This window comes from Aythya ferina (genome assembly GCF_964211825.1).
Source record: "Aythya ferina genome assembly, chromosome: 6".
NCBI lineage: Eukaryota > Metazoa > Chordata > Aves > Anseriformes > Anatidae > Aythya > Aythya ferina.
This window is the reverse complement of record NC_140303.1, coordinates 4,238,903-4,252,571: the sequence shown is the minus strand read 5'-3', so window position 1 is coordinate 4,252,571 and position 13,669 is coordinate 4,238,903. Positions and strand designations below refer to the sequence as shown.

The 13,669-nt window shown below is 35.4% G+C and overlaps 1 protein-coding gene across 3 annotated transcripts in view; it reads right to left on the bottom strand.

Annotated features, from left to right (window-relative positions):
• DNAH7 (dynein axonemal heavy chain 7) overlaps positions 1–12,624 on the bottom strand; it is a 112,295-nt gene extending 99,671 nt beyond the window's left edge. The window contains exons 1-12 of one of the 3 annotated variants that reach the window (XM_084523563.1): positions 12,262–12,447; positions 9,910–9,969; positions 9,173–9,238; positions 8,589–8,697; positions 8,331–8,478; positions 7,899–7,983; positions 7,495–7,675; positions 7,015–7,084; positions 3,554–3,679; positions 2,664–2,783; positions 1,206–1,389; positions 17–196 (exon numbers count right to left, since the gene is read on the bottom strand). In XM_084523563.1, coding sequence (XP_084379689.1) covers positions 17–196; positions 1,206–1,389; positions 2,664–2,783; positions 3,554–3,679; positions 7,015–7,084; positions 7,495–7,675; positions 7,899–7,983; positions 8,331–8,478; positions 8,589–8,697; positions 9,173–9,238; positions 9,910–9,969; positions 12,262–12,273 — 1,341 coding nt within the window. In that variant the 5' untranslated portion in view covers positions 12,274–12,447. Of the gene's footprint in view, positions 1–16; positions 197–1,205; positions 1,390–2,663; positions 2,784–3,553; positions 3,680–7,014; positions 7,085–7,494; positions 7,676–7,898; positions 7,984–8,330; positions 8,479–8,588; positions 8,698–9,172; positions 9,239–9,909; positions 9,970–12,261; positions 12,448–12,542 lie in introns of those variants that run through there. The other 2 variants (XM_084523564.1, XM_084523565.1) reach the window with 2 other exon arrangements.
• Positions 12,625–13,669: the final 1,045 nt, after the last annotated feature.

The following is a 13,669-nucleotide window of genomic DNA, read 5'->3' as shown; positions in this document are numbered from 1 at the left end:
GATTGTAATTTCTTACCCACTTAGAGAATAATTTGGTCTCAATTCTTGGTATATCACTGACAGCATTAATCATAACAGTACAGACATTCAGTAATATATCCTCATAGTCATTAAAGTCAGGTTCAAATTTAATATGGTCATTCTCAAGGGTTACCCTCAGTATGAAACCTGGGTGTTCGTAGGCTCGGACTGATTTCTAACAAAAAATGAAAACGGTAAAATATTAGTTAACCTAAATTATGTAGAAGGTGTCAAAGCATTGTTAAGAATTACTCCAGCATATACATTTTGAATTATCAAGATTTTAACTGTATATGACAAATAGTAATCTCGATAAAAATACTTGTGCAAATTGGAAATGTCTCTGATAAAATTAATGTAACATGGATATTCATTATGATGAAATACAATACCATTTTTAGTTGACACAAGAGGTATCCTCTTTACACCAGTCAAAAACTTTTATGAAGTTGTTTGCAAAAACCAGCACAGAGTTGCTTTACAGTAGTAACTCCCACAAGTGTAGGAATATATGAAGGAGGAATGAAAACATATACCTCCACAGTATGATTCCTCACTTCCTTAGATTCTCTGCATATTTTTTCCTTGATATTTGGAGCCAGAGTTTTGTGAATATATGAGGGCGAAGCTTTACTAACAAAAGCTGAACAAAGATCCAGTTACACTCCAAAACATCAAATATCAAGGAGAAATATTTATCTCCACAATACACATGGTGTGAGTGCAAAAGAAACACTCTCTTGTTGCTTAATTTTTTTTTGCCCACAACTAGTCTGCCAAAGCATGTAATAGGTACCTACTAATAGTAGAAAGAAGATAAACCTTCCTCACAGATGGGGATTACAAACATACCTATATAGTTCTTGCATTATAACTGTGCACGATGCCTGCGGCTTTTATATTAATGAATTCTTATTGTACGTCTAACTAACTGTGGTGTCTTCCTGCGGGTTACCAGATTTAAAATGCCAGTATTTCCTTTCTGACTTCAGTGTTTTTTAAACTCCACTTAATAAACAATGCATTTCTAAAATATTTGTATCTTTTTTTCCCCAAAGCACCTGCCACGAGAGTTCATGCTTTTTTTTTTTTTTCTTCCCACAAGTAGAATACACAGGAAAAAAAAAAAAAAGTAGGTACATAGCTAAGCAATGTTTCTAGTATGAATATGAAAGACTACTTACTGCAGGTTGAACAATTAAATCTGTGAAGTCCTGAATAGAATGTAGAAGTAAATGTTGCAGCTGACGAGTCATTAAAGTGGCAGCACAACTGAAGAAAGACTCTAATTTAGCAGTGCTGCCATTGCTGGGTATTTGTTTTCTTTTATTACCTTGGTAAAATATTTTCTGTACTTCTGGAAGCCACCTTAAAAGAATAAAGAATACAATATTGTTAAGTTTGTCAAGTGATTAGCATGAATAAACCTGTAATTTTAAGTTAATTGCTGTACAGGTACATAGTGCATGCATTCAAAATATGTTGCAATATATTTGGGAAACTAGTTTAATTTAATTAGCTGATACAGTAGTATCTTTACATTCAAAGGAAATGTGTCTCTGAAAATAATATCTTCTATTATGGAATCATATTTAAAATATGTTTTATATGTTTTATTTTATCTATTAAGATAGATTAAATTGGTAAATTGCCTTCCTCTTCTATTTCTCCGGTAAACAGAAAACAGAAAGGCTTCACAGGCGGTGTAGTCCCAGGGGCTATGCGGTACCTTATGCAAGCCTTCTAACCTCAGTAGATGTTAAAATGTGAAAGCATTCCATGAGGAATTCTGCCCAGTCACCATTAGTGAAAATGAAATTGGCTCTGGTACTGGAGGGAAATGGGAAGGAAGAAAGCACAGAGATGTGCAGACTTCAGTTAAGAACAAAAAAATATCTTCAAGGCCAGAAATAAAAAAATAAGAACTGAAAAAAACAAAACAAAAAAACAAACAAAACAAACAAACAAAAAACAACAACAACAACAACAAAAAAAAACCACTTCCATAGAATGACAAGGAAAAAAGTTATTTGGGAACATAGTAGTTTCAATACTTTTCTAGATCGATAAGAGGCATTTTTTTTTGTGTGGGCATGGATGGGGCAAGTTTTATTGCATAAAAAGTTCTATCACAATTTGCATTTTAAAATGTCATGAATTGTTGATAGCAGCAACATTATACTTTCTCATTTGCTCATTTGTTGCTTCAGCGTTCACTATTTTAGCTGTTTCCATTTTTTACTTGAAAACTGAAAACAAAATTGGAGAAACTTTAAAAAGCAGACCTTCGCTAATCAAAAATAGCTCCAAAAATCCTTTGAAGCAGAGCAATTAGATGACAAGTCCTCAGAACAGAAGTGTTTCTCATAACAGACTAAAATCCATATTTTGTTAAAATCCCTATAAGAAGCAAGCAAAACACATCACACCAAAATTCGGAATAAGAAAACTGCACAAATTATGATAAGCTCAATATTTACAAAGCAATTTTCAGTCATAGGTCTCAAAGCATTTCACAACACCACAACACGTATTATTAAAAAGGGTCATTCTTTCTCTCTCTGCAAAGCTCAGATTTTCAAAAACACATGAAGAAATAGATTTTCCTGTAACATCAAAAATACGGATACACTGGATCGTACTTCCTAGATAGAATAGCTTTGGATTTTCCAATTTCCTGGATGACTTCAATCTGGAAATGTGAGAGTTCCTCAGCTTCCTGTTTATAGTGAAATATTTCCGTATCAAGAAGGCGCATATTTCTGAAACAGAATATAACATTAATATTTTAGGAGCATATTTACAGTACCCTGTTATTTATTATCTTTTTACCATAAAACTTTGTTTTTATTTAACATTTCAAACAATGTTATATTAACCATATTTTAAACATTTCAATATAATTTTATTCTCAGAGCTCATTATTATTATTTCTATTATTTCAGAACCCCCAAATATAAGTACTGCAGTATTGTCTGTACACATGATCTTAAATTGAAGTAGTAATTACTACATTTGAGTATATTAATAAGTATTTATAGAATCAGAGTTTGTGCACATGTTTGAGTAACGTACATGTTAGTCATTACATATAACATCAAACATTAAAACTTCTGAACGCCTCTGAAGTACAAAATTCCTAAACAATCTAAATTCTACATGTGACTTCTTGCTTAAAACTGCCTACATACAACAGGAAATAAAGATGGCAAATGTGACATTAATTTTTGAAAATCATTCCATGTGATTTCTGGGTAGGTACAGACAAGCAAGTTTGACCTCTATAGAGAAAACTTTGGCAGAAACTCTTCAAAGCACAAAGTCAGAGCGCACATAGACAAATATATTTGGGAAAATGTTTTTTGAACAAAATCGTAATCTCCATGACCCGTGCTCATATGTATATATTGTAGTTGCCCCAGATTCAATATGGTGACTTGGAAATCTTAAGATATCATCATTCATTATTTCCCCACTCAGATTCTGAAATCGTTGAGCACCTGAAAACCTAAGAAAAATAGGTAACACTTACTTAAATGAAGTCTCCCATAAGTTCAGAACAGCTAACATTGAAGGATTTATTGCATGCAAATTTTCTTTCATGTAACTGTATGCTGATGTGAAAGACTTATTCCAAGGTTTTGGCAATATTTCTAGTCTAAAAACAAAACAAAGCAAGACACACACATGTACACACAGAAAACAACAAAAAAAAACACAGGAATAACATAGCTGTTCGAAGAACAAAAATATTTGTATATTTAAGATAATTAATTTCCATCCCAGACAAATTAGAATAGATCAATCTAGCTTTCTGTTGATTATTCAGATATTAATAATGCTAATATTCAAATATTGACCAGTGTATTAAAAAAATATAAGAGATAAACACTGGCCAAATCTTAAGAGATCTGTAACTTATTCATGGTATCTTATGCCATGTTTTATCTTTAGAATGTAACAAAATCATCATACGTATATTATTTATTCAATTAATACACAATTTTCTACATTATGTTGAGTTTATGTTTATAAACATCATATTCAATTTGATAACGGTCATGATTATAGAGCCTTTTCATAATTCCACTGGGTCTGTTTTCAACTTTTTAAAAGCATTATACTATTTCAGTGTGTGCATGGTTTTTTGTTTGTTTGTTTAAATATATACTCCTAACTTTTATTTCCTTTAAAAAACATTGAACAAGGTAATTTGCCATTTTCCACAGACGGTTGAATTTTACTGTTAAAATATAGAGTATTTCAAATTAAGAAATACATATTGCAACCTTTATCACTTTTGTTGTAACTCAGATTATACAAGTGTAACTACAGATTTTCAGTATATTTTGCATAGCCCCATTCAGGAACCAATGACAGAATTACTTTATTTTGTATAGCTAGAACCATTAAGTTATGTCTTGCACTGTTTGTAACTGTTTCCATGTCTTCCTGGATGTTCTTAGAGTTATTACTCAGATATGAAATGGAGCATGATATTTTAGCCCATCTCAGATCCTTCTGCCTCTCATCAAATCTCAGGCACTGGGTTTCCAATGAAAGGAATAAGTTATGTAGAGATGTGATTATGTAGAATCCACCTCAGAAAACTCTGGGTCTAGATGAATAACTTCGATTTCTTCTTTAAGTGGCCTCTGCATATTCACATCATGAACTAACTTTCTCAATAATACTGTCCTGAAAGGATCATAGGAATTAAGTCATAATTAGAGACTGAAATACTGCTCTGTCATAAGGAGCACCAACTTGGGACAATGGATCGAGAGGCATTTTCTAGATCTGCATGTGACACTCTCTGTAAATGGCTCAAGCAAGGAACAAAAAGAGATTAAGCTCTCTAAAACACAGCCTGGTTACTACTGTAAGGAATTTAGACAAGGCTCCAAAAAGTGTTAAACTAGCCCCTTAGACATCTGCAAAATTGTAGCATCCTAAGCTTCTGCCAGTAAAGTAATTCTGGCTTCTGTTACTGCAAACAATCAGAAGTACCACAGAGCAAAACAGCAACTATCTCACACGTAAGGCAATTTCTAATTAACAGCTTAGCTATTCCCCCATACAACCCTCTTGACAAACCTCCTTCAACTGTTTTGGTTGACCATGTGCTAAACTGCACATAAGCAGTGCTTTATTGACACTGCTTTGGCAGTTTTCATTCAAAAACAACCCTGGCATTAGGGTATGGCAGGAATGAGAATGCTCCAGCACGTATTCCCACCAAAAGAATTAAGTGCCAAAATTAGACAAACATTGAGTGCATGAGAGAGAATACCATTAGGTTCTCAAACAGTAATGATGATTTTTCATACTGTTTTACGAAAAACTAATCTAAGAATTTATTCAGACATTTCACCTCTCCAATATTTTACTCTGATAGAAAAAATAAAAAATGATGCATCTTAGAAGAAGAAAAACAGTAAGATGGAAGAAATTGACCACAGTTCCATATGTAGACAAATGTAACCTCAGTTCACAAGATACTGAAACACTTTATTTCCAACAGAATAGCACAGTTCCAAGGGAAAAATCAAAAACATTACTGACAAATAAGTCATGTTTGTAATAGTGTTTTTTTTTCCCATCTTCAAGTTCTGATATAGAACTTTTAATCCATTGTTTAATAAATCTGTATTCTATAGGAGACAGAAAAAGTGTTTATAGGGAGTTAGACTAAAAAAACTATTATCCTTAGAATAAAGATCATACTTCAAGTACTGTTAACAGAATACAACTGTTTTACTGATGACTATTCTAGTAGGAGAATTTTATACTTTGAGTTTGGTATGCAAGTGTGTGACGTAAGCTTACATACAAACTAATGTGATGCCCTACAAAATAACAGTTCTTAGGAGACATGAAAGATCTTCAGAGTCAGAAATTGTAGGATAGCCTCTTACCCAGGGAATATAAAACAATGAATTATTATTATATTACTCCTCTTTTCAAGATGCAAATTGCATAAGTAATATCTGGCAAAAAAACAGCCACCGTCCTATATACTTTAAAGCCTGCCATTTGGTATTTAAAAGCTTATACCTCAAACCACATACCAGAAATATTATTTATAACAAAACATTTTCTGGTTTTAAAATCACACAGTAATACTAGCCCCAAAGCAGAATCTGGTTGATATCAGTGGACATATTCTGTTTCTACAGTATTTGTAAGATTTCATGCACCTAAAAGGCAAATTTATTTACCAGTTCAAGCCTATACCTATGCAAGTGGTACCTCTTTACTTTCAAATCTCAGTAAGAAATAAAATATGTTCTAGAAAAGTTGATACTAGGCTGAGCCACACTGGGCAGATGTGTGACCCCGGGAGTAGTGCTACAATCGCTTTCAGTAGCCTGCAGAGATTTTTAGGCAAATGTGAATGGAATGGTGGTAGTCCTTTAATCAAATGCCACATCTCACCACTAGTACACAGAGGTTCCTACATGCTGTATAACCCAGGCAAAAAAGCTAGGCACCTGTTAATGTTCTGGTGCATTTTGGTGAACTGCTGTGAGAGACAAAAAGTCTGTATTTACTACATTCTTAAACCTGTTACATTTTGGCTCAATACATACAATCGGTAAACAATACAGAGCTTCAGTGAAATCAGTGCAAAATAGGGCATTGTTCCATCGATTACAATGCAAGTTATACACAAGGATTTTCCCTGCTATATCCCATTTTCAAATGCTGTGGGGTTAAATGGGAGATTTCTTACTAGCTAACCACTGCAAAAATAAAATTAATTCCAAACAATTATTTGAGGTAGATACATGTTTTTTCATTTTTTTTCCAGAGATGCTATATAATCATTACTTGAACTTACATAACTAATTACTAAATCTTATTTACTGTTACTGTTTTGTGTAGTGCTCCAGCTGACATCAAGTAACACTACCTAATACTACTCATTACCCATGCTGTTTTACCCCACTGTTCTCCTGTCAATGTTTTTGAATAAATGTATTTTCTTACTCTGCACGATGAGGTAGAAGAGAATCCTTCTTCTCTTCTTTTTCTCTAGTATCTCTTAAAACAAAGTCAACTGAAAAAAGTGTAAAAAAAAAAAAAAAAGTAAAATAAAATACCAAGATGAGAATAAGCTTATCAAAGGAAAAAAGTTTACCAAAATTCACAGTTCATTGAAATGAATTGTTTTACTTGGATATACATGAAAATAGATTTAGTAGAAAGTTATACTATTAAGAAGGGCTTTGCAATATATATATAAGTTTTGAAAGATCAAAAAAAAACTGTATGACATTAGCTTTCAACCTTACAAGGGTAAGGAAACCAGCATATTATTTTTGTTAAAATGCACCTCTAACACTTAGGAGAGCACTTCATATAATTCTTCCACATTGGTTGCTCTCAGCAGTGACGAGAACTCAACAACAAACATTTCTGAGTATTAGCAACTTAGGATAAAACAAGAATAAAATACTAGAAATGTACCTATAGCCTTTTTTACACTCAGAAAATAGTCTTCTTTCATTTCATCTGTTAATGAATGTACATGTTCATCAAATACTTTCAGATGATGTGGAATTAAAGCTAAGACGTGATCTAGCCATGATTCATCCAGTGGGGCTACATTTCTTGTATCAATTCCATGGTGAATGTAATAGTAGTATTTCTGCGGGACAAAAGATTGCATGGGTCAAGTCCACTACCAAATAGCCATTGCTAAAGCAAGTTTCACTGACATATGGGCTTATTTCATAAAAATAAATGTAATTAGCGCTAAGTGCTTTTTTGTTTTCACAATTCTGTCATTGTATCAATCATCTTGTCAATTTTTACAGTAAATGGCTACCACTATTTTGCATTTAATATTCTTGAAAACAGTCTTTAGGTACCACAATATCTTTCTCTATTGGTGTAGAAGAATCTGATATTGGAGGCTGGATTCCATCACGGGGTTCTTCAGGAAGGTCTTCCTGCCTGACACAAAAACAAAACTAATTAAGTGAAGAGTATACATCACATTCTTAGATACATTTTACTGGCATAAGTAATACATAGCCACCCTATATATCCATTCTGAAAAAAAAGTTGTAAAATTTTGCCAGTTACCAAGCACAAGACATTCTGATTCAAAAAGAACACTGAAGCATCTGACCAAGTTTGCATTTCACCTCCTAAGTTTTAGCTTTTAAAGTCAGCGATATAGTTCATACCCATTTACAAACTTTCTTTTGCTTTGTAATCTAGAACATTTAAGATTATTTAAAAATTTGATTCATTTATCAAAAAGGAAAAGTACATTATTCAAAGATAAGGAAACTCACAATATAATGTTAACAAGAGCACTTCTGAAACGTTCTTGCTGTTTTTTCAGATGACTGCTGCTCTGCAACTTAGAAATTGATGGTCCAGCTTCATCATCTCTAGAATCCTGTGTCTTGAGTCTCTTGTATCTTGCCTTTAAATATTCTCCTTGCAGAAAGGACATTTTGAAGTTTAAAAAAAAAAGTTAAAATGTATTGCACATTTACTTAAGTTTCTGAAACATTTTCATTAGTAGAAAAAAATACTGTTAACCTTACCAGGTGGATATTCATTTTTTACAGTAAACTCTCCTGACTCATCATCTTCCTGTTCTTTACTCAGATGGAATAAAGGACAAGTCTGCTGCCATGGTGGCTTAGATCTTGTCTGGAATAAATATTTTATATTTTACTTTTACATTTGTCATAGTTTTTTCTAACACTGATGATATCTTAAACATAGTAAAAATAAATAATAATAATAAATTAATATATAGCAGAAATAAGGCAGCATAAAAATCATACAATTAACTACTACTTATATATTGCTCTAGACTTCAAAATATCCAGCTCACAAGAAATGAGCATATTAGACTTCTGTGTAAGTGCTCTTATACTCTCTATTTTTATACCTTAAATATCTACATTTTTTTCAAATACTCTATGTTCAAAGTTTTGAAAATATTGAAATGTATTTCCAAATATTGAAATATCAGTAATGCTCTGTATGCAGATATATAGTGCAGAGACTGTGATATACATGATTCCACTTCAGCACACATCTGAATGGTCTCTATATAAACGTGATAAATGCTGTGATACATACTTGAAAATGGAAGCTATAACAAAAACAAGAAAACCACCTGAGACAACTGTGGTAGTAAATTCACTGTTCTCTTTGCCAACTTCCCTTTGCCACTTGGACCAGCCTTGGGAGGAAAAAAAAAAAAAACAAACAAACAACCTTTTTATTAGTACTAATATTAGGCTCCTGGAATACTTGAATTTGTAATCTTGCTATAATTCCATTTTTCAACTCTTACAATAATTTTATATATACAATCTCATGTAATTTCCCTACTCTTTCTAGCATGTTTTCATGTAAAATTTAACTTTCTCAAATACCTTCGACAAATAACAGCTCTGAAAAAAATTAGTTTTATGTTGGGAAGCATTTATGGAACATTTTTGCCAAAATATCCATTAAAGCCTTAAAAGATACCATGAGCTAATATAGATGTACAATTCAGTTTTTCATTCAGATTCATCAGTCAACATTTTTTAAAAACACAAAATAGTCCTTTTTTCTAAGCTTCCATTTAGGAGTGCCCAGGATTCTCTGCATTTCCACAACACCGACCCCTCAGCACCTCATATGCAGTCTCTGTCCAAAATTGTCCTCTGACCATGCCCTGGATTCTGACTATCATGTTTTAGCACAGCAGCTTACTAAAAACAAACAAGACAGACTAGTTGTAAAATTATCTAAAATTGGCTAACAGGAGTGCTTTTGTCTGTACTTCCATTTGTCATTTGTTTCAGCCTGCCACCAATGCCCCAGCATTGCCCACCCCACCTCTTTTCATACAGATGCACTTACAGTAACACTGTGCACCTGTGCTATTACCATCCTCATCCTGCTTTGTTTCTTATGCAATGGCTGTGGAATGGAGGAAAGAAAAAAGCAGAGGAGTTCTATGCATACATACATGAGCTACCCTTAAGCAAGCCAGGTTTAATACCATTTGCAGTACAGTTGTGCAGTAGAACTCCCCAAGTTTGGCATTTAAGTATTCACATGAATTTTGCAATTCTGAAGCAAGATAAAAAAAAAAAAAAAAAAAAAAAAAAAAAAAAAATCAAACCAGGCTCCGAAGAGCCTTCTTCTTCTGTCAAAACAGAAGACTTCTGTCAAAAGAGCAGGATTTGACAAAGTGATAAAGTAAGTATAGAGATATCAGTTGTTAGCAATCTCTTCATAAACCGACTTGCTGTGTAAACACATGGTCCAACTTGTGAAAGAGGAGCAAACACATTTCCACTCCAGTCCCTCTGGGCACGATGGGGAGCAACTCCTTGCCTACCACTAGCAGTAAGAGGTGGGAGTCATACAGCAAAGAAGTATCCTGTTTCCAAATCAACAGTGCTACTCTTTCAAAGAACAAAAAATCCACCACCCCCACCCCCAGATGAGATATTAAACCCATCTGGATTCACCTGGAACAGAGATCAAAATGCCTGGTGAACAGGAGTGCTCAGAACACCAAGCAGGCAGATCCTGGTATTTTTAATCTATTTTTTTGCATAAGCAGGGTACATGTGCAAGATTTTTCACACACAATAAATCATTGAAATTCTACCAGCCCTAACAGTCTTGTAGGCTGGAATGACAAAGAAACAACAACCAAACAAAAACACTACAGTATTACAACCAATACAGAAAGATCTACATGTCAACTGCGATATTTGTCTGGTAATTGGAGAGCTTGTAAATCTACTGGGAAAATATGAAGCAATTTATTTCTTTGTCATATAACATTTATCAGAAAAAATATATATCCATACCACAGGTTGTGTGACAGCTACCAGTCTTTTGTGATACTAGCAGGAATATGGCTCCTAATAGTGAACGTGCAGTGCATCATAAGATGGCCACTTTCCAAGCTGATAAGCCTACAGGACACAGTGTAGCCTACAGACAGAGTTTGGAGGAGTTTGAATATGGCTTTATACAACCACACTACCAGAGAATTGTAGGAAAAAAAAAAAAAAAAAAAAAAAAGTAGGCTGGATGGGACCTCTCCTGCTCAAATCAGTATTTATTAACTACAAGAAGTTAGGTCAGATTGTTCAGGGCCTTCTCCAACTGAAACATAAAACTTTAAAGGCACTGCCTCTCTGGGCAAATTCCTCCACTGCTTAATCATCTCTTTGTGAAGAATGTCATCCTTATACACGGTCAACATTTTCTACACCACCACTTGAGAACGTTGTTTCTTCTTGGTGGTGCACAGCACCAAGAGGCATCCGGCACCATCTCTCTATGGTTCAGGTTGTGGAAGACAGTGGACACCTTCAGGGTGAACAAAAAAGTTCCCTCAGACCCTCTGCATACCTAAGAGCTGCAGCCCCCCAGCCATCCCAGCGGTCTGCTGGGCCCTGGTTTGTCAGCAGCCTTCTAGCTGCTGGACCCTAACTGGATTCACTTCTGCTGCTTCTCAATGTGAAGTACAGACTTTCTCTTTGTTTTCCACACATTGCATAACTGGATGAAATTTAGAACCCACTGTTTCTCTAGTCCAGATTCTACAGCAAGATGGGAACACTAACTGCTGTCCTCTCAAGGGCATGGACAGGAGGAATGATCTTTTTGTACAGGAGAAAATGCTTTTGAACTTCCAGAGAAGTACTAGCTATTGCTTTCCGTGATTATGTCTATCGTCTCAATCCTTAGATTCCTGGTTAGGAACAAATAATAGAGACCTGGATGTTCTTATAAATAACAGGGGTACAAAAATGACCAAGACTGTATCTTGTCTTCACATGCAACATTACACAGATTGTTTCGATTTTCTTTTGCTGAAAAACAAAATTCAGCGCCGCAGTTTATACCTCCAGCCTGCTGGTAATGACAAATTCAGTGCTGAAATTAGCCAGTACTTTTTAACAACACGCAGTAAACTTACACTGGCAGTGAGATGGACTAAAAAGAGAGTCCTGGAAGTGAGGACTGTTTCTGATAGCGAGGAGCATCTGACACACACCCACTAATATGCACAGCAGAAGAGAAACACCCGATAACAGAAAAATCAGTGAGCTTTTAATCCACTGAAGGAAGTTACGGATTTCTCTCAATATATTTCAGACATTTCTTTAGAGGAAAACAGATCAGAGCGAGGAAGACAGAAACAAAAACCAACCAACCAAATTGAAAAGATCAGGATTGTCTTACACAACAGAACATGATTTAAGGTGCGGACTCCTCCTTGTAATTAAATTAACCAACTACAAACCAATCAGGCCACCAGCAAAATTATACAAATTAATATCAGCTAATGCCCAACAATGAAAAACCACGCGCACAGTTAGACGTTTCTCTTGGAGTTTATCTTCAGCATTTAAGGCTTCTGCAGTTCTAGAAACAGACTGACTACATTAAAATCTCTTCGTACTTTACAAGGAAAATAAATAAAAAACAACCCCTTCGGCAGCCAGGCGCCCCTCAGCCCCTACCTGCTCGCTGCCCATTTCCGCGCACGATGAGGGCCGAGGGCGGCCGGGCGCGCAGCTGCGCTGAGGGGACGCTGTTGCCTGGCAGCAGCGCGCGCCCCAACGGCCGCTCCCAACGGCCGCTCCCCCCCCGCCCACCGCCGCCTCCCTTGTTGGTGTTAGAGGCTTCAGTCGGAACTGTCATTCTTTACCTCAGCGTAACAAAATGTCACAAAGCAGCTGTAATTAGATATTATTCCCCCAACTGCAATCCGTTGTCTTAAGCAGCAGAACCGTGGTCTTGAGGAAGCCTCACCCAGTACCTGCTGCAAAGGAGAAGCTGAGAGAACAACACCAAACTTAAAGCCAAGTCCTAGCTTGCATTTTGTAAACACTTGAGGAGGCCTCTGGTGTGCTCGGTGAGGCCGCCTGCGCGTTAAATTTAAGCCAGGCTACACACAGGTGTTGTAGTTGAGGAAAAGCAGTTTGCCAGCTGATAATCAACTGAATGGGTGACATTTGGGAGGCTTGTTTTAAGCTGTTGCAATGTATTTCCAGTTTCAGAAAGTTGAATTTAAACTTTGCTGTTACTTCACTGAGATTGTCTTCCAAGTAGAAAGTGCTTGACACCCTTCTGGGGCCTGCCAACTCCATCAAAATGAGATTTAAGATTGAGCAGTACGCACTATTCACTGCTATTTAAGTAAGCATTCCTTCCTAGCTTTTAAATTAGCAGATGAGTGAATTCAGCTGCCTGTTTTTAGGCTAAGCACTGAGACGTGTACTCCAACTAAACATACATAAGTTCAGCTGTGCTTTCAGAAACATTCTTAATTAACTCTGATGTCTAAACCACAACAACCACCTAAGGTTTTTCAGGCGCCACGTCATGCAATTTGAAGTCAGTTGATCTTACGCACAACAGCTGTTGTATTAAAACCACTTGCCTCTGCCCCACACAAGTAGGCAAACTAAAGAATATAATAAATAAAAATCTTTCAGTTTCATTGGCAGTAAATGGATGTGCCCTACATTATGAATCTGATGCTGACCAGTGCAAATAAAATGTTACGATTAGTATGATTTCTAGCATTTTACTGTGGCCATGTTTGGATTTCAATGGGATATGAAGCAGCTATTGCAATGTGAGA